The 22,258-nt window shown below is 46.3% G+C and overlaps 1 protein-coding gene across 1 annotated transcript in view; it reads left to right on the forward strand.

The window, feature by feature from the left end:
• LOC117712807 (calpain-8) overlaps window positions 1-22,258 on the forward strand; it is a 69,001-nt gene that overhangs the window by 3,343 nt on the left and 43,400 nt on the right. Inside the window, 1 exon segment of the mRNA XM_034508957.2 lies at window positions 4,170-4,239. Within this exon segment, the coding sequence (XP_034364848.1) occupies window positions 4,170-4,239 (70 nt within the window).

A 22,258-nucleotide genomic window follows, 5' to 3' on the forward strand; every position in this document is an offset into this window, starting at 1 on the left:
TGACGTACGAGATCAGTTTTGTGGAGCTGTGAAGAAGGTAGTGATGGATGGGAGTGATGGATGAATGAATTAAAAAATACTTTCATTAATTATTCAAGAATGTTAGATATGCTTACAATGGCTGTTGATCTTATGTACCCCAACCCCATCCCTATAGCTTTTTCCAGACCCCATGCTCCACCTTCCCACCCTGTCCTGCTTCGTGAGTCCCTGAGAGTCTGGACTTGTCTAGAAGACACTGCTTTGCTCTGGTCATCCCAACCCCTGACTCATACAGTCTTCCTGACCCCTCTTCTGAGATGGCCCCCAAGTCTTGAGGGAAGGAAGTGTGACACGGTTGTCCCATTTGTGGCTGAACACTTCAGTGACACTCAGTTTCTGCATTTTGAACCGCCGCCACGCTGTGAGAATCCGTGGTATAGAGATAACATTTGGAGGGCAGCTTGGTACTGTGTTAGCAGAATAACAGTGGTGGAGATTTTTAAAAAAAGAATTGTTTAAGGAAAGAGACTCTTTGAAACCCCATTCAATGTGCTTTCTTCCCTTCTGTCTCGAAGTTATTTCCTTCTTTATACAAGCAACGTTTCAGTGAAAAGATTTTCCAATCTGTTACTTTTTAGCTAGTGTTTTCCAATCCCCCACCTTTTAGTTGTCAGGAAATTATGATCCAGAGGATGAGAGCTCTTGAGCACCTGAGAGCAGTGCTGTAGCTACAGCTTTTATATTTAATGTTCTGTGTGTGCATGTGTGTGTGTGCAAGTGCATGTGTATGTGTGAGTGCGAGTGTGTGCATGCAAGTGTGTACAAGTGTGTGCATGCAAGTGTGTACAAGTGTGTGCATAAGTGTGTGCATGCACGTGTGTACAAGTGTGTGCATGCAAGTGTGTACAAGTGTGTGCATAAGTGTATGCATGCAAGTGTGTACAAGTGTGTGCATGCAAGTGTATACAAGTGTGTACATGCAAGTGTGTACAAGTGTGTGCATAAGTGTGTGCGTGCACGTGTGTACAAGTGTGTGCATGCAAGTGTGTACAAGTGTGTGCATAAGTGTGTGCATGCACGTGTGTACAAGTGTGTGCATGCAAGTGTGTGCAAGTGTGTGTGAGTGTGTGCGTGTGCCCAAGTATGTGTGTGTGCAAGCATGTGTGCCTGTGTGTGCAAGTGTGTGTGAGAGAGTGTGTGAGTATGTGTGTGTTTATATATGTTATGTGTTGTAAGTGTGTGTGGGTGCATGCTGTGTGTGTATGTAGGGTATGTATGTGTGTGGTGTGTGTGTGGTATGTATGTGCTGTGTGTATGTGGTATGTGTGATGTGTTGTGTGGTGTGTGTGTGGTAGGTGGTATGTATGTGCGGTATCTGGTGCGTGTGGTATGTGTGTGGTGTGTATGTGGTGTGTGTGGTGATGTGGTATGTGTGTTGTGTGTGATATGTTGTGTATGGTGTATGTATGAGTATAGGTATGTGAGTATGCTGTGGTGTGTGTGTGTGTGGTATATGTGATGTATATATGTGTGTGTGTGGTGTGATATGTGTTGCATGTATTGTGGTATGTGTGTGTGGTATATGTGATGTATATGTGTGTGTGTGTGGTGTGATATGTGTTGCATGTATTGTGGTATGTGTGTGTGGTGTGTGTGTATGCTGTATGTGTGCTATGTTGTATGTGTGTGGTGTGTGTATGTGGTATGTGTGTGTGGTGTGTGTGCATGCTGTATGTGTGCTATGTTGTATGTGTGTGGTGTGTGTATGTGGTATGTGTGTGTATTGTGTGCATATGTAGTGTATATGTACCAATGTCCCGTCATGTGTGAAGGCAGAGGGAGGTTCTCCCCTTCCTCAAAATGAGTCCTCAGGAATTGAACTCAGGCTGTCTGTCAGGCTTGATGGCAGTTACCTGTACCTGCTGAGCCATCTCTCTGGCCCATCATGCCCTTCTTTCATTTGCCACCAGAGATTGCAGAAGATTAAAACAAAATAGAACAAAAATGAAATCTCCCTCACTGGAGGACTGGCTGAATGATTCATGGTACTTTTAATGCAACTTTAAAATTCTCTTTGTTCTAATAAAAGATGTAAAAGGTACCTATGATCACACAGACTCAAACACACACACACACACACACACACACACACACACACACACACACACAGAGTGGGGGTTGGGGCTATAGTTTGCACTTGTCTTTCCCAGAGGGCTCACCTTAGGATGACTGGGACATGTGGTGAGATGGGACTCGAAGTCACTGAGAGTGTTTCTCTGAAGGGGGAATTAGGACCCCGACTCTTCTCTCCCTTTCTCTCTCCTTCCTTACAGTCATGAGGTGATTAGGCCTTGTTTACCACACATTCTTACACTGCTGTCTGCCTCACCACAGACCCCCCCCCCCCAAACAGTAGAACCAATCATAGACTGAACCTCCAAAGATGTGAGCCCAAATGAGATTTTCCTTCCTCTTTCTCCTCCTCTTCCTTTTCTTCTTCCTCCTCCCCCTCTGTCCTCTTCCTCTCCTTCTCTAAACAGAGTTTTCAATAGAGCCTCAAAATAATGATCTTGCTTCATTCTTCCAAGTGCTGGGATTATGAATATGTACTACCACACCTGGCAACTTTTCTTCTTTGTAAGTTGATTACCCTGGCTACATTGTTATAGTGATAGAAAAGTTGACTAAGACACACACAGACACACGCGAAAATGTGCCATTATATTAAAGACAGTTTTTGGAAGGATGTGTTAGAAATCTTAAGGGGTTTTATTACCTACTGTTGGAATTTTGTATCAGTAACAGTTACTTTCTTAATACAAAAATGCAAATAAAAAGTAACACTTGAGTCTTGGGTCGGAGAGTCAGGTGGGAGGGGACAGGGGCTGCTTCTGGCCATGAAGGCAGGAGCTGACAGGTTCATGCAGAACTGTAGGACTGCCTTCCAGAAAGTTCCACCTCCTACTGTAGAAGCTCAGAAGCCCTGTTCACAGCTCCACCTGGGCCCCACTCTTTTTGCTCAGCTCACTCTCTTGCCTGCTTGTCAGGCCAGACATCATTTCTTCATGGCTCTGGAGTAAGCAATGCTTCTCATTCTCACCCTGTAGCTCTAACCAGCCCCTCTGTGGTGCAACCCACTGATTTAATGCCTTTTAGTAAATGCAGTCTAAGTTTTCTTTGGTTCCTTGAGGTCCCACCCTTTCTCCTTAACAATCTGTCTTGTGCCCTGTCTGACTGTCTTCTTTGGACACCCCTCTGCAGACTGCATTAGAGCCCATCATTCTAGTAGACAGACAATGCTTACATGTGGCTGGCTGGTCAGCTAGAATTCCTGCTGGTGTTTTAATATGTGCTATTTTACTCTGTTTTCCAATAACGTCAGCTTGATTTGCCTGTGCAAACCAAAAGTACTTTCAGGCCAGTGTTTTACCTGTGTTCTCTTCAGTCAACCATCCTTCCCTCTCCCTTGCCTGCTGTGATAACATAATGTCCAGAATGGGGCCCAGTAGATCCTTCCTGGGTAAACAAAGAAAAAATGCGGAAAGCAAGCCTCCTGGTATCTCTTCCCTAGTCTAGGTGACCTCACCAGTGAGCAGATGCCAAGTGGGGGCTGGTGAATGACTGTATCATATCTGAGTTCTCCTGTCTGGAAACAGTACTCCCTGACACCTCATCCCCAACTTCCTCCCCATGCCATCACGATTCCCTCAGCTACAAGATCCTTGCTTCCTAGTCACCTGTTTAATGGGTGTCCACAGTGTGCTTTGCTTTTTGGGCCCTTTAATTGGACCTCTGTGTACAGAGGGCTGTTGTCTAAATGGGAAGGTCCGATCTCAGTGTATTAGTATCTCAGCCTTTGCCTTTCTCCTCCAACAACACACCCTTCAGACCTGTCACACCCCCCATGGCACACACCACACACCCAGCCTGCAGAGTAATCAAAATCCTGCTTGTCACAGGGGCTTTGCACTCCAGCGTTTGTCCTGCAGACTGGTAGCTGTGTGTCTCTAGTGTCCTCCCTTCTCTAATCTTAAAGATCTGCCGGAGGAGTAGAGTCATGCATGTGTGGTGGTAGACAACCTACTGGCTTCTTCCAGGTCTGAGTTCTGGGCTGATGTTCTGACCTGTGTTGCCTCCACCATTAAACAGCAGCTTCTGACTTGTGTTTTCTTCTATACTACTTTCAGGAATTGTGTCCCAATGCTCAGTTTATCGTTGGTGGAGCCACACGCACAGACATCCGCCAAGGGGGTCTTGGTGAGTAACTGGGTTGAGTCCTATTTACTTAGGGCGAGGGCGGGTGAGCGTGCGAAATGAGCAACATCAGATTAAGCTGTTAAGGCTTAGCCAACCCAATTACACACATATGGGCTTCTGTTTCTGCAGCTGCGTGCTTCATGGTAGGTCTCAGTGTTATGACGAAGTTCTGGCTTCCCTTAGCCCGCCATTTCCTGCCAGCTCATTGAACTCCTTTCACGCTAGAGTGAAGAGCCAGGATTACCTATTGTAGAAACTCCAGGATGTTTTCCATAACTGCCCTTAAGCAGGCAGAGCTTGCTGTGGAGTGGTCCTCTTTGTGTAATTACAGCAGAGGAGATGCCTCCATCGTGAGTAAGAAAACAAGATCCTATCTTTCCCAGCCAAACATTCTTTCAGAGGTCGGGGAGTCTGGAATCAAGAGCCTCTTTTTAGGAGACTTAAGGAGTCATGGAGGAATGGGTACCAGCCAGGATGAGGTCCTGGGTTCAGTCCCGCAGACAAATGAACAAGGAAACAAACTAACAAACACCCACCTGGCTCAGAAAACCCACCATTTCCCCAAGTCTCACAGTCTTTTCAAGCCAGCAGCAATTCAATTTAGAAAATATTTTTCCTTCTATTTTGTATGATCTATGCGCTCAGAGGTGTGCCTCAGTTCCAGAGGACATGCTGGAATACAAGAGGCCTCCTGGTCCACTCTCCAGCACCAAAAATAATAAACAAAGTTTACCGATCAGAAGAGTTTGACAAAACACTTTGTTGATTACAAAGTTTGGTATCTTATTTCCAAAGAGAATCATTCAAGGCAGCTCCTAACCACTAAGTTTTTCATACCTTCTCATCAGAGTTCAAATATGCTGAGGATATGCATAGAGACATACCTAGGACATTTTTGGGGGTGGCAGTGAAATTTATCTTGAGTGACCCTGGGCTGGCTGAGGCAGAGGCTAAGCATGAAGTCACCCACTACCCTCCACCCACTGGAATATCTGAGGTTACAGACCTGTGTGCCAAGCCCACCGCCCATTATAAACGGTACTGGGGATCAAAATCATGGCATTTGGTGTAGCAGGCCAGCCCTCTATCCACTGAAGAACATCTGGAAAAAGACTTTTTTTAAATATCAAAATATTGTTAGGGAGCAAAATTTACTTGAAAATGTATCAAGTTTTAACCAGTTCTTAACTGTTTAAACATAAAGTAGGTACAACTGTTGCCTTACTTCTTTAAAAGAAAAATAATGGTTGGCTCGTAGGAATAGCATGATCGGGAGCTTGTGTGACTACCTTTTCTTTTCTTTCTTTTTTTTTTTTTTTAAAGATTTATTTATTTATTTTATGTATGTGAGTACACTGTCCTGTCGCTGTCTCCAGACACACCAGAAGAGGGCATCAGATTTCATTACAGATGGTTGTGAGCCACCATGTGGTTGCTGGGAATTGAACTCAGGACCTTTGGAAGAGCAGTCAGTGCTCTTAACCCCTGAGCCATCTCTCCAGCCCCTACCTTTTCTTAATATGGAGAGAACATTCAGAAATAGCATTCCCAGGGCTGGGGCTCAGTGGTGGGGTGCTTACTTAGCATGCAGGAGGCCCTAGGTTTAATTCTCACTGCTACCAGAAAACAAACAACAGCCCTCTCCACACCGGGCGGCTCCTCAGTCCCCTTATATGAATATTTCAAATGTTTAAAGTGTATATTTCTCATAAAAAAGAAGGGAGTACAGGCTATCCTTGGTAATAGGGTTAGCTCTGTTGACCCCCAGCCCTCCTAACCCCAGAGCCTCTCTGGTGGAAGTTTCTACACAGAATTGGACAACATTTAATAGGTTTTATGGCACAGTGGGACCCTAAAGTAAACTCGCTAATCTTCCGTATTGCCTTGCTAGCTAGTTAGTGGAGAGCTACAAAACACAGGTTAGAGATGAGAGAGAGAGAGAGAGAGAGAGAGAGAGAGAGAGAGAGAGAGAGAGAGAAACACTACCTGATGAAAATAAGCAACACCCTCCTTCTACACCAACCCCTTGACTTTGTTCCTTAGCCAGTTCCTCCCTTTTCTTCCCCTCCCCCTCCCCTCCCCCTCCCCTCCCCCTCCCCTCCCCCTCCCCCCTCCTCTCTCCCCTCCTCTCTCCCCTCTCCCTGCTCCTTGTTCCAGCCTGGAAAATCTCTTTCTCTTCAGTCTGTGGGAAACCGTCATGACTTGGAAAATTGCAGGGCAGTTGATTTTAAACACTTTCAATGTTCTGTCCCTCAGTGAGTACAGCAAATAGCAGCAAATAGCTTAGTCAGAACTCAGGCGGCACGACTACAAAGCAGAAAACACAAATGAGATGTGGCGCAGGAGTGCCCCACTCCCAGAAACTCATATCCTGCATCTCCTGGCCCTGGTGTGAGGCTCCCAGAGGGGATGAATGTGCTGACCTTTTGCACGCTCCCGGTGAGGACACGCTGCCCTTTTCCCTCAAGCTAAACAGTTAGTCTAATTTAGCGAACAGCCCAGGGAAAGGCAACTTTGAATGTCTGTCTTTAATGACTCCTTGTTAGAGACCTTTTAACTTTGGGAAAGGCTGTTAATGAGAGCTTTTTCATTGATTGACTTGGTGGGATTGTCCTTTGATTACTGTTAAGCAAGGAGATTTGAAGAGATTCCAGAAGGGGCTGGAGCGTTTCCATGGAGAATGTGTGTTGGTGGATGGAGACCCAAGCTAGAAGCACAAGAACTGAACCTAACTGGCTCTCTGGTTCCTGCTCACATCAAAACAACTGGAGCTGTCTCTGTGGCGTGGATTTTAATGAAGAGAGCTAGAAAAGGGGGCCACTGAGCACCTGAGGAGAGCAGGTGCCTGGGCCCCTGTTTATCAAGACTGTATTTAGTATGCAGAAAGAAAAAAAAAAAAGGTGTTTCATAGTCAAGGCTGAAACCGATGGCAGAGCAACTGCAGCTCTGTGGCCTGTGAGATCTGAACAACGAGAAAAGATTCCTCACTGGATATAGCTCACTCTCCTGAGGGCCCAGGAAGCTTGACATAGCACTTACCAATTTGGGTGTGGCAGAAGGTAATGCTCACTTAATTCCTTGTTTGCATTCCAGAGTCCAACCCTGGCACTTGGGTGTCATATTTTTTCTTTAATTAAAAAATTTAAAATGCTTAATTCATACACTAAAAAGAGGTCATTTGTTTACTTCTATCGTACTGGGTGTTGAACCCAGGGCCATTGGGCATGCAAGGCAGGAGTGGTACCACTGAGCAAAATGGAAGCCCTCCCTCCTTTTAACATTCGTTTTAAGATAGAATGTTACTAAGTTGCACAGACAGGCCTCAGACTCACTCTGCAAGCCAGCTGGGCTGTGTTCTCATGTTCCTTCTGCCGCAGATTTCCCTGAGTGCTGAGGTTATACGTGTTTACTAAAACACCGAGCTGAAAACAGTAGCTTTTTCATAGAATTCTTATCATTTTTGGTAAACACATTTAAAAATCAAAATGTTGCAGTATCTCTAAACAATACTTGAGAGTTGTAACACTCCTCTACTGTCCCCTCCATTAAAGTCCTCCAGTCCTCTATAAAATGCCTATTTTCTTCACAATGCTTTACAGACCCAGTTAGAGTGTTCCACCGTCCCATAAGAGTATTCCACCAACCCATCATGGTGTTCTACTGCCTATGGTGATAGCACTCAACTATCCCATCCCAATGCTCCACCATCCCATCCCAGTGCTCCACCATCTCATCCCAGTGCTCCACCATCCTATCCCAGTGCTCCACCATCCCATCCCAGTGCTCCACCATCCCATCCCAGTGCTCCACCATCCCATCCCAGTGCTCCACCATCCCATCCCAGTACTTCACCATCCCATCCCAGTGCTCCACCATCCCATCCCAGTGCTCCATCATCCCATCCCAGTGCTCCATCTCATCCCATCGGTGTTCCATTGTCCTATCACAATACCCCACTGTTTCATCACAGTTGTCCTTCTATCCCAATGTAGACCTGTCTCATCCAAGTTCTCTGTCCCATTGCAATTCTCCACTGTCCCACCACAGTGCTCCATTTTCCCATGATAGTGCTCCACTGTTTTATCGAGGTGGTATTATCTCAATGTTTCCTTTATTAATCATGATGTGCATCGGTTTCATCACAAGGCTCAGTTCCATTACAATTCTCCACTGTCCCATGATGGTGTTCCACAGTCCTGTGACAGTGCTCCACTGTCCGATCAGAGTACCCCATGTCCCATCACAATGCTTCATCGTCCAATCAAAATTCTTCATCGTACTATCAGAAAGCTACACCATACATCAAACATTATTATAATGCTACACTGTCTTGACACGACAGTCCCTTGTATCATCCCAGTGTTCTGTCTTTCACAATGTTCCACTGTCCCATTGCAATGCGGTACTTCCTCTTTATAATACTTTACTGTCCCACCAGAGCGTTCCATGTTCCATCATGGTGCTCTACTGTCCACCACAGTACCTCTGTCTCATATTAGTGCTCCATTGTTCCAAACCAATGCTCCCAAAACAAAGCACAATGCTTCTGACGAACTCTCACAATGTTTTAAAATTCTAGCACACTGCTATACCTTCCCTGTATAATATTCCACCATAGTGGTCTACCATCCCATCACAGTGCTCCACTACCTCATCACAGTGCTCCACTACCTCATCACAGTGCTCCACTACCTCATCACAGTGCTCCACTACCTCATCACAGTGCTCCTTGGTCCCATGATTATACCCATTTGAGCCATCTCAGTAGTCCACAACCTGTTGTACCTCAATGTTCCTTTGTCCCCATCCCAGTCTTCTAGTGTCCCACCATGGTATTTCCTCCTCTGCCCTTGCGTTTTGGCCAGTGCATGTCCCAGAGGATCTGATGTCCCTGTGGCACTGAACTTGGTGGCTATCACACAAGAAGGTACATTTGTGTATCACAACTCATTTGGTGCCTGGCTTTTAATGTTCTACCCAACTCTTCTAAGGAAAACAGGGAATATACTGGCCCATGGGTAGGAGATTGCTCTGTTGGCATTGGTAAAGCTGGTATCCATGGATCTAAATGTTCCTGGCATACTGTCTGACCGTCTTCTGTCTCTGCTGGTTTGTATGAGTTGTCTGTTATCCCTTCCATGGAAGAGAAGATCCATAGGATGGCACTCTGACCACTACTGGTCTCCCATTCTCCCTAGTAACTTTGGTTTTATAGATGTCATAAGAGGCTTCTGATATGATGGCTGGGGTGATCATTCATACATTGGCCCGGTTGCTTCAGACAGAAGGGTGAGCTTCCTTGTTGTTAGCCCAACCTGGGCCTACACTCACTGTTAGGATTGTGAACACTCTATACAGGGAAGACTTTCCAAAAGAAGTGGGCAGTGACTCTTGATAGACAATGTGAAAAAGGACAATGTGACAGTGGGACATTTAAATGTATGTGTATGGGGTGGGGACAGGGGTCTGGCCCAGTCTGGGCTTCCCCACTGTCCTCTGAGCCCGGGGCCTTGGCTTCTTTCCTCCTCTAATCCATCACCCTGCTATTCCCATTCCTTTCCCTCCCTCCCTGCTTCTGCTCTCCCTATGGATTAGTAATTAGCCAAGACTCTTTCAGCTCATTGGTGCAGACCTGGGTCTTCACGGTTGGCTGTTGAGTGCCCTCTCTACCATTTTCTTTTTCTTTCTTTCTTTTTTTCTTTTATTTATTTATTTTTTTGTTGTTGTTGTTTTGTTTTGTTGTTTGTTTTTCGAGACAGGGTTTCTCTCTGTAGCCCTGGCTGTCCTGGAACTCACTTTGTAGACCAGGCTGGCCTCGAACTCAGAAATCCACCTGCCTCTGCCTCCCAAGTGCTGGGATTAAAGGCGTGCACCACCACCGCCCGGCTCTCTACCATTTTCACAGTTACAATTAAACCTGCCAGGTAAATGTGGTTAGGGAGCTATCACTTGCTTCCTTATCACCATGGAAGGGGCACTACCCTGGAGCGAAATGGCGGCTAACAGCTCTGGGCATCACAACCGTGTGTTCCGCAGGGCATGGTGTGAAGCAGCATCCAGAGAGGGTTTGCAGCACTTTGATCTTTGACCTAAACTCTCTGTCACTGTGTTATTATTAAAGTATTTGAAAACTGATATAACCAAAGCCTGAGACTTCTGAAAACATTAACATGTCCTTGGCGCTCAAGGCTGTGGAAAGGCAAAGGACTCAAAGGCCTTTAGTGACTCATGGGCCCAAATGTCACATGGCGGTGCACTCCCAAAGGCAAAAACTTTGGTCCCTGGAAAATGAAAATTTTAAAGCTCGCTGCCTGCAGAAGAAGAACAGTTTTTTCTCTTTAACTACTATGGCCCACAGACTTCCAGAATGTAGAAAGAAGTCAGCGGGCTTTCTGAATAACTTACTGTAATGTTTATTCAAAATTTAAATCTATTGGATGTTTTTCTTTCCTTCTCTTTTCTTTCTCCCTCCCTTCCTTCTCCCCTCCCTCCTTCACAGCCTGCCTCCCTCCTTCCCTCTTCCTTCTTCCCTCCCCCTTCCCTCTTCCTTGCCTTTTCTTTTGGGTTGGGGAAGACACCCACCCCACCCCCACCCCGCCCCAGCTCTTTCCTCCTCAGCAAATGCTCTACCACTGACACATTGGCTCTCCCTTTTATATTTCACTGTCATGTACCTGGTGTGCTTGTGTCTGTATGTGGTCACTTCCCCTCACCTCCTTTCTCTATTGACCTGAGTTTTCTCTTCACCTCTCTGGAATTGATATCTTAGTCATCTCTGTTGCATTTATTGAATAGAGTTTTATATTCTGTATTCATGTTTCCAAAAGAGACTGAGTGAGACATTTCATGTCTCTAAAGATAATCGAAAGCCCAATAACAATGACAGAACCTCATCACCCTCTTGGATGGAGCCCTGGCATTGATTTTCTTCTGTGAGCCAGCGCTTCCCCCATGGGCAGGGCCTGGATTCCTGGGGCAGAGACTCAGTATGCACTCAACAGTAATTGAGAGTAGTGTCAGGCACCTTAAGACATCTTCTGATCTGTAACATCCTCCCAGGACTGGGGCGAAGTAGATCAATTCATTAGGTCCGGATGCTTACTTTTAATGAGCAACTGGGGAAGTTTCTGCAAGCACAAAGGACCAAATCTGCTCATTGATTCTGGAGAGCACAGGGTCAGCGCTCCGGGTGGAGTAGAGAAGCTGCAGGGGCCAGTTTCATGCTACCCAGTGGGGGTAAGTGGGACGCTGATGGGTTGGATTCTGACGGGGTCTCAACTTCCTTTTGTTGTTGCTTTCTGCTCCTGTCTCCGGATGCTCTCATGTTCTGTTCCACTGTGACCCTTGACCTTTCCCTTCTGAGCAAATGTGCTGGGGACAAGCATTAACATTTGCTGTGTGTTTGACACACTGAGTTACTAAAAGATACTCATACTGGCTCTTATTCCGGAACATGGAAGAGTTCTATGCTATACGCTCAGTTCCATTCACTCACGTTTACTTGTTCCCTTCCGGAAGGACTGAAAGTGCCGAAAAACAGGGCTGGCAACTCCAGCCACTTAGCATCATAGAACAATTGCTACAAATACACAAAGTATCACTTTGCCTGATACTTTGTCCTTATCGCATTCCTTAGGCAGCCTCCCTCCGAATCATATAAGACCTGAATGAAGCACAAACATTTTAATTTCAAACCAAAATCGATATTTTTCAGTAGAATTGAACTTGAACACTATTACTTTTTGTTCTATGCTTTTAGAAACACTATTCTGAGGTCAAACTTATGGCTTCACTGGCTGCCATCGATCAGGGTTATGTCACAGGCAAGGTGGAGCTCACTTACAATATGCCAGTCCACTTCTCCAGGTGAAGATTTGTCGGGGTGATTTTTTTTTTTAATTTAGTATATTCTGGTTTTATGTGATTATACAGAATATAACTCAGTACAGCACTTTTTGCCCTTCAGGAAGGAAATACAGTTCTCAATTGTAAAAGGTACAGGTGAGCCTCTGAGTCCCCAGGGAGACATTGTCTTCATCCCAGGAGGAGGTGATGTACAGGCTTAGGTAACGGGCTTCTCTCTCTAGGCTCAGTCTTGACTGAGCAGCCCGAGTTTGCATGTGCAAGCCATATCCCACAGTGTAGCAGATTCCTATGCAAGAGGCTCAGGCTGAAATCCATCTGTGTTGCTTTAATATATTCCACAGATTCCACTGTTTGTGCCCCACTGGAAGCATAGCTGCTTGCTTCCCATTTGTGGCTTGCATTTTGCAGGAGTCCTTGGGAGACCTAGAGAGGAACTTTTCATCACTGGCCAACCATGATACTTGGGTTTCTGTGTTCTCCTTGGTGCTTCAGGAACCCCTACCTTAGACACCAGGTCAAGGGATATGGCTGATTACAGGCTCTAGACCACCTGACAACATGCTTTTGGAGCTCTGAGTACTGGGAATGCAATGTCTCAGTCCTCAGAAACTGGGGGTGCTGCTGTACAGAGATGGATGTAGGCACTGCTGGGGGCAGGGCAGCCTCCACATTCAGGGAGCTTTGGGGCTGTATTAGAAGGCTCAGCAACTGCATCTGGGGCTGTCACTCAGAGATGTGTACTGTCAGTCCTTGAGAAACCAGCTCTCACTGTCCAAGGACCAGAAGCAGGACCCACAAGAGCCTGTCCTCCAGCAGTGAAACCATGGCACCTGTTCACAGGCGATAACACAGTTCCACGAGGCTGCCAATCCGATGAAAGGAAGTAGACATTATTCCACAAGCCATTCAATGCATCATGCATTTTTAGATGCCTTCTCCTGCCCCATCCCTTCCTGTCACCTCTTGACTGTCATCTCTGGCACATTGCCCCAGCCCCTGCCTCCAGCTATCTCCCTCCCACTGCCTGGCTTTATTTTCTTTATGGCATTTACCACCACCAGGCACGTTGTTTATTAATGGTTTTCCTCACTAAATGTCCCACCCAAGATGTCAAAGACTGTCTTTGACACACTTACTTAGAGCCAGGAGTCACACTTGGTCCAGAGCAGCTACTCCGTGGCCATTTGTGAGATGAGTTTGTACAAAAAGTCTTAAATAGTTTTCAGGTGGCAACGCTTCCTCTGCAGGGCCCCCTGCTTCCCTGTTCAGGGCTCAGCTTTTGTCCTCTCTTCTTCCGTTCACTCTTTCTGCCCTTGTGAACTGTGCTCAGGATATTTACCCAGCCTACAAATGCCTTGTTTCGATCTCTCCTGCATTTTGACATCAGAGTTGCTTGTGGTTGGAAAGCTGTCCCCACTTTCTAGGGAGACCTGAGCTACCCTGTGTTTGACATGTGCTGTAACTTTAAGAACTATGTGCCCCTTGGGGACTCATAGCTCCCCCCCCTACTTTCCAGCCAGCTTTGGAGGGGGCTTTAAGCAAAGCTGTCCCTGGCTTTAACTGTGGCTGGTGCAAACTTGCTGGATCTTAGCAGTTCTTTCATGGTCCTCTTAGTGTTCAGTATTTCCCTATGATACCTGTCTTACAGCATTTTCCTGGACTGTTGTCATTCCAAAAGGCATTATACTTAAACACAGTAAGCAAGGTGCCGTGTGATGTATTTACATAAACCCCAAATGTATATACCTAATTATGTTCCTGCTCTGGTGAATCAGCTTCATTTTTATAATCTACTAAGAAATTCTTTCCCTCTCAGTGGCATTAAAGGTCTCATTTACAGTGGAAGGGCTTGCGGAGGGGTGGGGTGGGGAACTCCCTAAATTGTTTTATGCCAGAGAGTCTGATTTCTTCAATAGCTCAAATTAGATGAGAGTTGTTCTTCAGGGCTTCCTATGCAATTCTAAGCATCCTCTCTTCTCTCTCTCTCTTTTTCCCCCCCTACTGATAAGCTAAAAAACAAAGCATGATAGTCTTGCATTCACACACAGCCTGGCCTGCTACCCCTTTCTGGTTTTCTTCCCCCCCCCCCCCTTTTTGGTCTGGGGTGCTCTACAGCTCCTAGAAGCAGAGCCCCTCTCCCCACTTCCCTTGCTCAGAACAGTTCTTGGGCAAATGCCATTGTTCATTGAAGCCGCCCTCCACGCTGAGATGTCTCACATGACTGTGGATCTGCTGTCAAGCTCGAGAAGCCTTTCCTGAGTCACCATGGGAACCAGGAGGGGAGGTGCGAGGCGACCTGCGGGGCAGCAGGAGTGGATTATTTAGTGCGTGTTATTATTATATGCAGTACAGACGGAAAAATTATTTTGAGGACATAAAAATTATAGCTGCTCTGAGGGACTAGGCTCCTGCCACTCAGGAAAACACCAGGGGGACTCAAGGCTGATTTTGGAAAGTAGCTGACCTCTCGAGATGACCATAGTACGCCATGTCCCATAGAGAACATGGCATTGGGTCCTTGAGGATTTTTGGACTTGTACAAAACATGGAATTGATCAATGATATCCTGGTGGAATGAAGCTGTGGGGTTTACATGATACTCCAGCAAGCGCTGCTAGATAGGCCCTTCACTTGTAGTTGCAACTGAAGAGATTGTTTTATGGTGGTGGGTCCAGGTTGGTGGGAGATGCTTCTAAGGGGTAAGGAACATGTGATTTACCCTACGTCCTCACTAGTCAGAATTAGGAAGGATGTTCATGGCCTTTCATTCATTTGACTGAGTAGTACGTTTCTTTCTCATGGGAGGAAACCATTAATGAGACAGTCCCAGTCTCTCCTCCTCTGTCCTGGGGGAGTGGGAGAGGCTTCTTGGCAGTAGCAATCTGAAGAAGCCATTTCGCCTAGAAGAACATGGTTAGGGTGCTAAGATGAAGTAGGGTAGGACAGACAGGAAGTAAGGAGCTCAGGGGCCTCACAGTGGTCAGATCATGTCGGAGCTCTGATCTTGTGCAGAGAATTTGAAAAATTCTGGATTATTCCTAAGGATAACGGGGAGCCACATGGATTGTAAGCAGAAGTGTGTGTGGTCCGATGTGGAGCATGGAGGACAGGAAGCCCAGGTAGGACACAGCTGCAATATGAGAGACCCTTGCTGCCCGCAGATAATCATGGGTCCATAGCATAAACCGGAAGTCCTCATTTCATAGCAAACCGTTTCTTTAAAAAGATGTGATCAGCCCATTGTTTTGATAAATGATATAAGAAATTATGAACCATTTCCTCATAGCTCACAATACTTAGGAAATAATCGCACACAAGACAAGGGCCCTGTGCTCTCAATGCCTCATTTGTACTGTCAAAGCAAGATCTTGAAAGCACTGGCAACTCTGAGTTCTTCTAAGATCTCCCTTCAGCCCTTAGCACTCAACCTACCCCTGTCCCAGGTCTTCCCACAGCTGCTGAGGTCTCTCTCTCTCTCAGCTGCAGCTCAGGTCTGTGGCCAAAGGCACAGTCACTTCACCAGCTTCTCCCAGTTCTGCAAATGTAGCCACTATCGTAATTTATGTGTAACAAAATACCACAGGTTGGGTAACCCGCCAGTCACAGAAATGCATGTGGCCGAACAGTCCAGATCAAAATGCTACAGACTTGATGCCTTTGCCTCCAGAACAAAGTTCTGTTGTTGTGTACTCTTAGAACTGAACACCATGTCCTCACACAGTCTCGGGCAGCAGGGCAAAAATGTGGCAAGCCCTGTCAACTCTTGGGATTACACACGTGTGAGGTCCGGCCTCTCAAGACTTGGTTTCCTGTGAATGAGCTCCAAGATGGGAGTAAATTCCATGTAAATTTTGAAGGAGACACAGACATTCAGACTAAGGTAGTCGCTTTGCCACCCGTTGGCCTCGTGTTTGCAGATGTGCCGGCTTGGTTGGGAGTTAGGAGTGTGGTTTCACTGTATTTCTGTGTTAGGGTGACCTTTGTGATTTCCTAACTATAGCACCTTGGTAGTGAATGTTTAGAGAAAGGGTCCCTTAGTCTTGCAGTCTGGGCAGAGATTGCTGGGGAAATGGGATTCCAGAGGCCTTTAGTTGGCCAGCAGTTGGATGTGGGGAGGGGGAGGGAAGAACAGAGCAGCTCCCAGGCTGGAATGGAGACAACTGTGGTGGCAGTGTCAGCTACAGGAGTTGGGGGAGGCTGAGTGGGAGCAGGCACTGGAAGATGGGAATCGGACGACACTTCACTTCCTGTACAAACTGGGGTGACTCAGGGAGACCCCAGCAACTAACTACTGTCATTGTAAGTTTTGTTTACTTACAGGTAGCAGCTACTCCATAAATGTCTGCTGATTCACATTTTGGGACTCCCCGTGTTTGGATTAATTGTCAGGTGATAATAAAGAATAATGGGGGTGCTTATTGAGGGGTTCGCAGGTGTCAGGCATCAAGCTTTACACATCCTACCTCATTCTTCTCTTCCTAATCACCCTAAGGGGTAGTGACTGTTGCATTGGTCTTCCAGCTAAGTAGATGCTATTATCTGAGGTAGGTGTGGGTGAGCTCAGTGTTAATCAAGGTGGGAAGAGGGTGTGTTCTGGAAGCAGACGGAAAGTGAGGTGGAGGAGAGGCTGAGAAGCTGCCTGCAGGAGGGTCAGTCCTGAAATCTCTGGTTCCCTTTGTGGAGAGGAACATCTATTACACATGGTCATGATGCTGCTGGTTTCAGCCTCTGGCCCTCCAAGGAGAGGCAGCAAGCTCATCTCTCAACTGGATACTGACTGTCCGACCTCCGAGATCACGTGGCTGGTCAGGGCCTCAGCTTTACTCATCTGCAAGTGGGTATCAAAGTTGCAATTTACCTGTGCATGGAGAGCCAAGTACAGAAAAGCGTCACCCCGCCTTGCCCTTGTGCACTCTAGCAGTGAGGGGGTGAGGTCTGAGAGTGACAGACCTGCTGGAGAGGGGAGGGAGGAGCCTAGAATGAGTTTTCCTCATCTTTATTTTGTAGAAACTTGTTGGGAAAACCTTTGGATAGAGTTGATCAACTGCTTCTGGCCAAGCTGCATGGATATGCTAACAGGAGGTGCTATGTCTTAGGGAGCAGGTGACCATGATCTTAGAGTTCGCAGGTGTCATGGAGATGCCTAAGGCCAGAGCTGAGTTAGAGCCATGTGCTACCAGGATGAACTGGAGAGAGGGCAAAGGTGAAGGGTGACCTAGAGGAGAGACCAGGTTGCAGAGGTTCTGAAATGTCTAGCTTCTCTCTGTTCACAGGAGTGAGAGATAGTATCTCTGTTGTTTGAGCAGAGCCAAGAATTGCATCATTGTGGCTTGAAGGGTCTACTGGAGGCCAAGAGGCCAGCCACCTAAATCCCAGTGGACCTGAGAGACCATTACATATTAAAAATGTTCAGAGAAATGGCTACTGGATGCTGCTGGTGTAGGTGTCAGAGGTAGAGACTAGGCGGGGACTTCCTGTAGCTGAGAAATTTTTCTTTAATCAGAGAAGGCAGGCATGAGAAAAAGCAAGGGGAAGCAGAAAGTAGGTCTCAGAAAACGCTAATGGTGTCAGGCAAAGCTATAGCATGAGACTTACCACTAGTGACATTTATAATATTAAGCAGTTGTATAGGACTGTGGGGAGAAAGAAGTCATTCTGTCTGTCCTCTTTCCAGTGTGGGGAAGCTTTCCTCTTTCCTAGATTCTCTCTCTCTCTCTCTCTCTCTCTCTCTCTCTCTCTCTCTGTATGGGTACATGTTTGATTCTCCTTTCTTTCACGCAGAGGACATTTGGCAATATCTATATCAATTTTTGTTCATCACACCGGGGAGGATGGGAGAGAGGCTGCTATTGGCACCCATCAGCTACAAGTTAGATACATTGCTCAACATTCAGGATAACCTCCATTATGCCAGCCATGTTGTAGCCGAGAACCCTACACTAGCTCATTACACTTCTATCGTAAGAGCTTTGCTCACCAAGAGAGCAGTTCTGATCTCAGCCCAGTTCTTATCCTATACGGTATCAAATACATGCCACTTCGTGTTTCTCTGTTGGAGAAACCTGCAACATGGGCTGAACTGTTGGATTCCCTTGATGGTCCAAGTGTGTGTGTTCAAATCACTTCCTGAGGTGTATATGATGGATTGTGTCCTGGGTCTGGGTGGAGCCCATCCTCCATCTGTGACCAGCATCCAGCCTAGGCAGAGCCTAACCAACAAAAGCAGGAACAGCCAGAAGCATATGTGTTCTAACGCAGTCAAGCTGGCATGAGTGAAGTCCAGCGGGCTTGAAAAAGCTTGCTCACCAACAGGAGGGAGGGAGGAAGGATGCTCCTGAGATGGCCGGGCAGTGAAATGCCAAGCTAAATTAGTGCCCTGTGTGTAAAAACATTTTGAGCAGTCTTATGGAAGAAGCGCAGGCGAAGGGTGCCTTAGCTGTGATAAAATACTGAAGATTTAAAAAAAAAAAAAAAACAAAACAAAAAAAACCAAGTATTTGTTAGTGGGGTCAAAGTCTTTGGATTCCACCTGAATGTGTAATCAGGGAGACTGTTTGTCCTGGCTATTCCTAGCTTGCTATAGTGCCCCCATTTCTAGTGAAAGTGAATGGGAGGGAGTGAAGTAGAAACTAGCCAATCAAAGGTATTATGACTCTCCTTGTTCTAGGTTCTTTTCTCTTTGGGACACGGTAGTCCTCCTTTGGTTATTCTTTGTGAGAGTTATTATACAGGGGAATGGTTTCTTTGTCCCATTGAAATTCATGAAAATCTCAACATGTACTATTCAGAGTAGAGGATGTAAGAAGGTGATTAAGTCATGAGGATAGGGCCCTTATGAATGGAATTAGTGCCCTTATAAAAGAGCCTCTGGCAAGCTTTCTTCTCCCTTCCACCATGTCAGGATGGGGTAAGATATCCCTAATCTATGAACCAGGAAGAGGGCTCTCAAAAGGTACCGAGTCTGCTAACACTTTGAACTTGGCCTTCCAGCTTGCAGAACTGGGAGATACAGATTGGCACTGTTCACAAACCACCTACCTAGTGGGTAGTATTTTATTTTAGCATCACAAGTGGATGAAAGTGCTTCTCTTGTTTCTCCCCAAGATGGTAGCTGGGTACAATGAAAGCCAAAATGACTTCCCAATGGAAGGGGGAACCAGATGGTTTTTGTACAGCCTGGCACCAACTGCTTCCTGAAGAGGTGGTGGTATCTTATATGGTCTCCTTGTTTATCAGGGCCCAACAGACCTGATTGAGCTCCCTCTGAGTGCCCATGAGCTCTACCCGAGACATCAGTTCATCTGGTGTCTGGCCCGAGACGACTCCATAACCTCTGCAGGGGGATGGCCCTGTCCTTCTTTTCCCCTTGACTCAGGCACTGTGATGCCATCTTTTCCTGTGTCTGGCAGCAGGACATAAGGACTGCAAGGGCCAGCTTCCTGTTCAGAGGATCTCTCTTCCAGTCATTGCACTTCCTAAGGTGAGGAAGGTCCTCCTGCTGGGTTCCAGTGTTTACCTTCTCCCCCTGCCTCCTCATCTACCTGCAGTCTGGAAGCTTCTCTTTCTACCTAGTGTTCAAGAAATTCCCTGAAGCTCGAGTTCTTATAACAATGGCTCTTGACATATGCAGGTTTTATTGTTTTTGCTCATTTATCATTTGTTTCTTTGTGTTTTGAGACAGGCTCTTGCTATATTGTCCAAGCTAGTCTCCAGCAACCAGTCCTTCTGCCTCCACCTCCTGGGCAGCTGGATATATAGAACAGGAATAAAATGGCAGCTGTTGCTGCTCCTGTCTCCACATTGCTAAGTGCAATGGTCACTGTTCAGTCTTTATTATCTCAAATCTGTGTAGAATATCTGCCCTGCTGCTAGCCTGTCTACTTTATGCCCCCTTCCTTTGGTTGCCCGGATGCCACACTGGGATAGTTTATTCTCTTGCCCTGGCCCTGGTAGCTACTTGTCAGTCTTTTCTTTCCCACGAGTAACTGTAATTTAATAAGCTATGATTTAATGGCCACATTCCGTGTTCTAGCTTACAGATCCCATTTGGTCGGTTAGTACCCATCCCAGTGGGGATCAGTAACACTGGCAGTGCACAGACGATGAACCGAGGCTCCAGGAGCTGCTGCCTCTTTTTAGGTCCACACAGCTAGTAAGTAGCAGAGACAGGAGTCACACCTAAGTCTTATGTTATATTTCCATTAAGGGAACTGTACCCCGTCACTAAAGTCAACTTGAAAAGTCTCTGGGAATCTTTTTCCCTCTGGCTTTTTTTTTTTTAAAGAAGCAGCCTCAGTCTTGAGTGGTATTTCACATTCTTCATGAAATGCAGAGCCATCAATAACCAGTACCCCTCTCTGTTGACTGTCTTCAGATAGTCTTCCTTTTGGGTATCTTGTTGTGAACATGAGAAGTTTGTCTTAAAAAAATAATTTTTCTGTGTATGTGCTTGCATGAGTTTGTGTGCACCACATGGGTGTAGTAGCCCACTGACGCCAAACGAGGGCATCGGATCACCTGGTACTAGGGTTATAAATGGTTGTGAGGCACTGGGTGGGTGCTAGGAACCAGACCCTCATCCTCTGGAAGAACAGTGAGTACTCCAAACCTCTGAGCCATCTCTGCAGTCAGGAGAGCTTTATCTTAAAGACAAGTCACTCCTAATCAATGAGGAGAACAAGGTTCCGAGGACTCTGGCACGACGCACTCATGGATGGGCTTGTCCTGGTGAGTGTTTTCATGTTCCTGTCCCTCTGTGCTTCTGGTGAGGCCCACTCTTTCCCAAGCTTCTTCAGATGCTTACTCTTTTACCAAATACAGACATGAGTGGGAAAGGCTGCCTCTAGTGTGCTCTCTAGTGAGTCTGTTTCTGTTCTGCGTGCCTGCCATTCACAAAACACCTTCTAACTCATTCTGTACATTGGATAAAGAGAGGACAGGCTCTTCAGTTCTCTTCAGTTCAGACTTATGTTAGTTGCTCAGTTGGGCCAGGGGAATCTTGGACTCCACTGCCGAAATACTCGTTCATTTCCACTTCTTCTTGACAAGATGCTTGGTGTCCTGGAATTCTTCCCCTCTCTCTCTCTCTCTCTCTCTCTCTCTCTCTCTCTCTCTCTCTCTCTCTCTCTCTCTCTCTCTCATTGTCTCTGTCTTTCTCTCCTTTCCACATCATCTGGACTCAGATGATGCAAATGGGTCCACACCAGAGCCAAGCCAGAAGGAAAGAGATTCCCAGAGACTTTTCAGGTTGACTTTAGTGACAGGGTACAGTTCCCTTAATGGGGATATAACATAAGATGTAGGTGTGACTCCCATCTCTGCAAACATCTGCTGTGGTTTGAATAGTCAGTCCCCACTGAGACTCTTCAAGTGTTCCGGTTTTGGGGAGGTAAGGCTGCTTAAGTGATGAGCTCATTTGGAGGGCTCGGTGCCTTTTCCTGGAGAACGGCTTAGCCACCACAGGACAGTGGGCTTCTCTCCTCTTTGCATGCACTTACTTGCTCTTGTTTGCTATGAGGTGAAGCAGCATGAGACATCTGCTCTTAGATTTCCTAAACTCTCAGAACCATGAGCTAACTGTAGTCGTCCTTTCCTTCATAAATCACCCAGGCTCAGGTATTCTGTTAGAGCAAGAAAAAAAAAAAAAAAATGAACGAAAAGGCCCGTGTCCCTGTCTTAGTTTCAGTTCCTGTTGCTGTGATCAAACACACCACCAACAGCATCTTTAAGGAAGAAAAGGTCTATTTGGCTACAATTCCAGGTTCTAGTCCATCATGGTGGGGAAGTCAAGGCAGGACCTTGAAGCAGCTGGTCACATCAAGAACTGGGAGAGAATATAGAATTGCTCTGTTCTGCTTGTCCTTCTACTCTCATGCAGAATAGAAGGGTACCATTTACTTGCTCAGTGTAGAAGAGTACCATTCACTCATGCAGTGTAGACTACACCACCCACTAGTGCAATGTAGAAGGGTACCATCCATTCTTAGGCTAGGTCTTCCCACATCAATGATCACAGTCAAGACCCTCCCCATCACAGGCATGCCTAAAGACCAACAAATCGAGACAGCTCTCTTTCTAGGTGATTCTAGACTGTGTCACATCGTCAATTAGAACTAACCACCACAGTCCCTCACACAAAGTATCCTTTCTGTCC

This window comes from Arvicanthis niloticus, chromosome 7 (genome assembly GCF_011762505.2).
Source record: "Arvicanthis niloticus isolate mArvNil1 chromosome 7, mArvNil1.pat.X, whole genome shotgun sequence".
NCBI lineage: Eukaryota > Metazoa > Chordata > Mammalia > Rodentia > Muridae > Arvicanthis > Arvicanthis niloticus.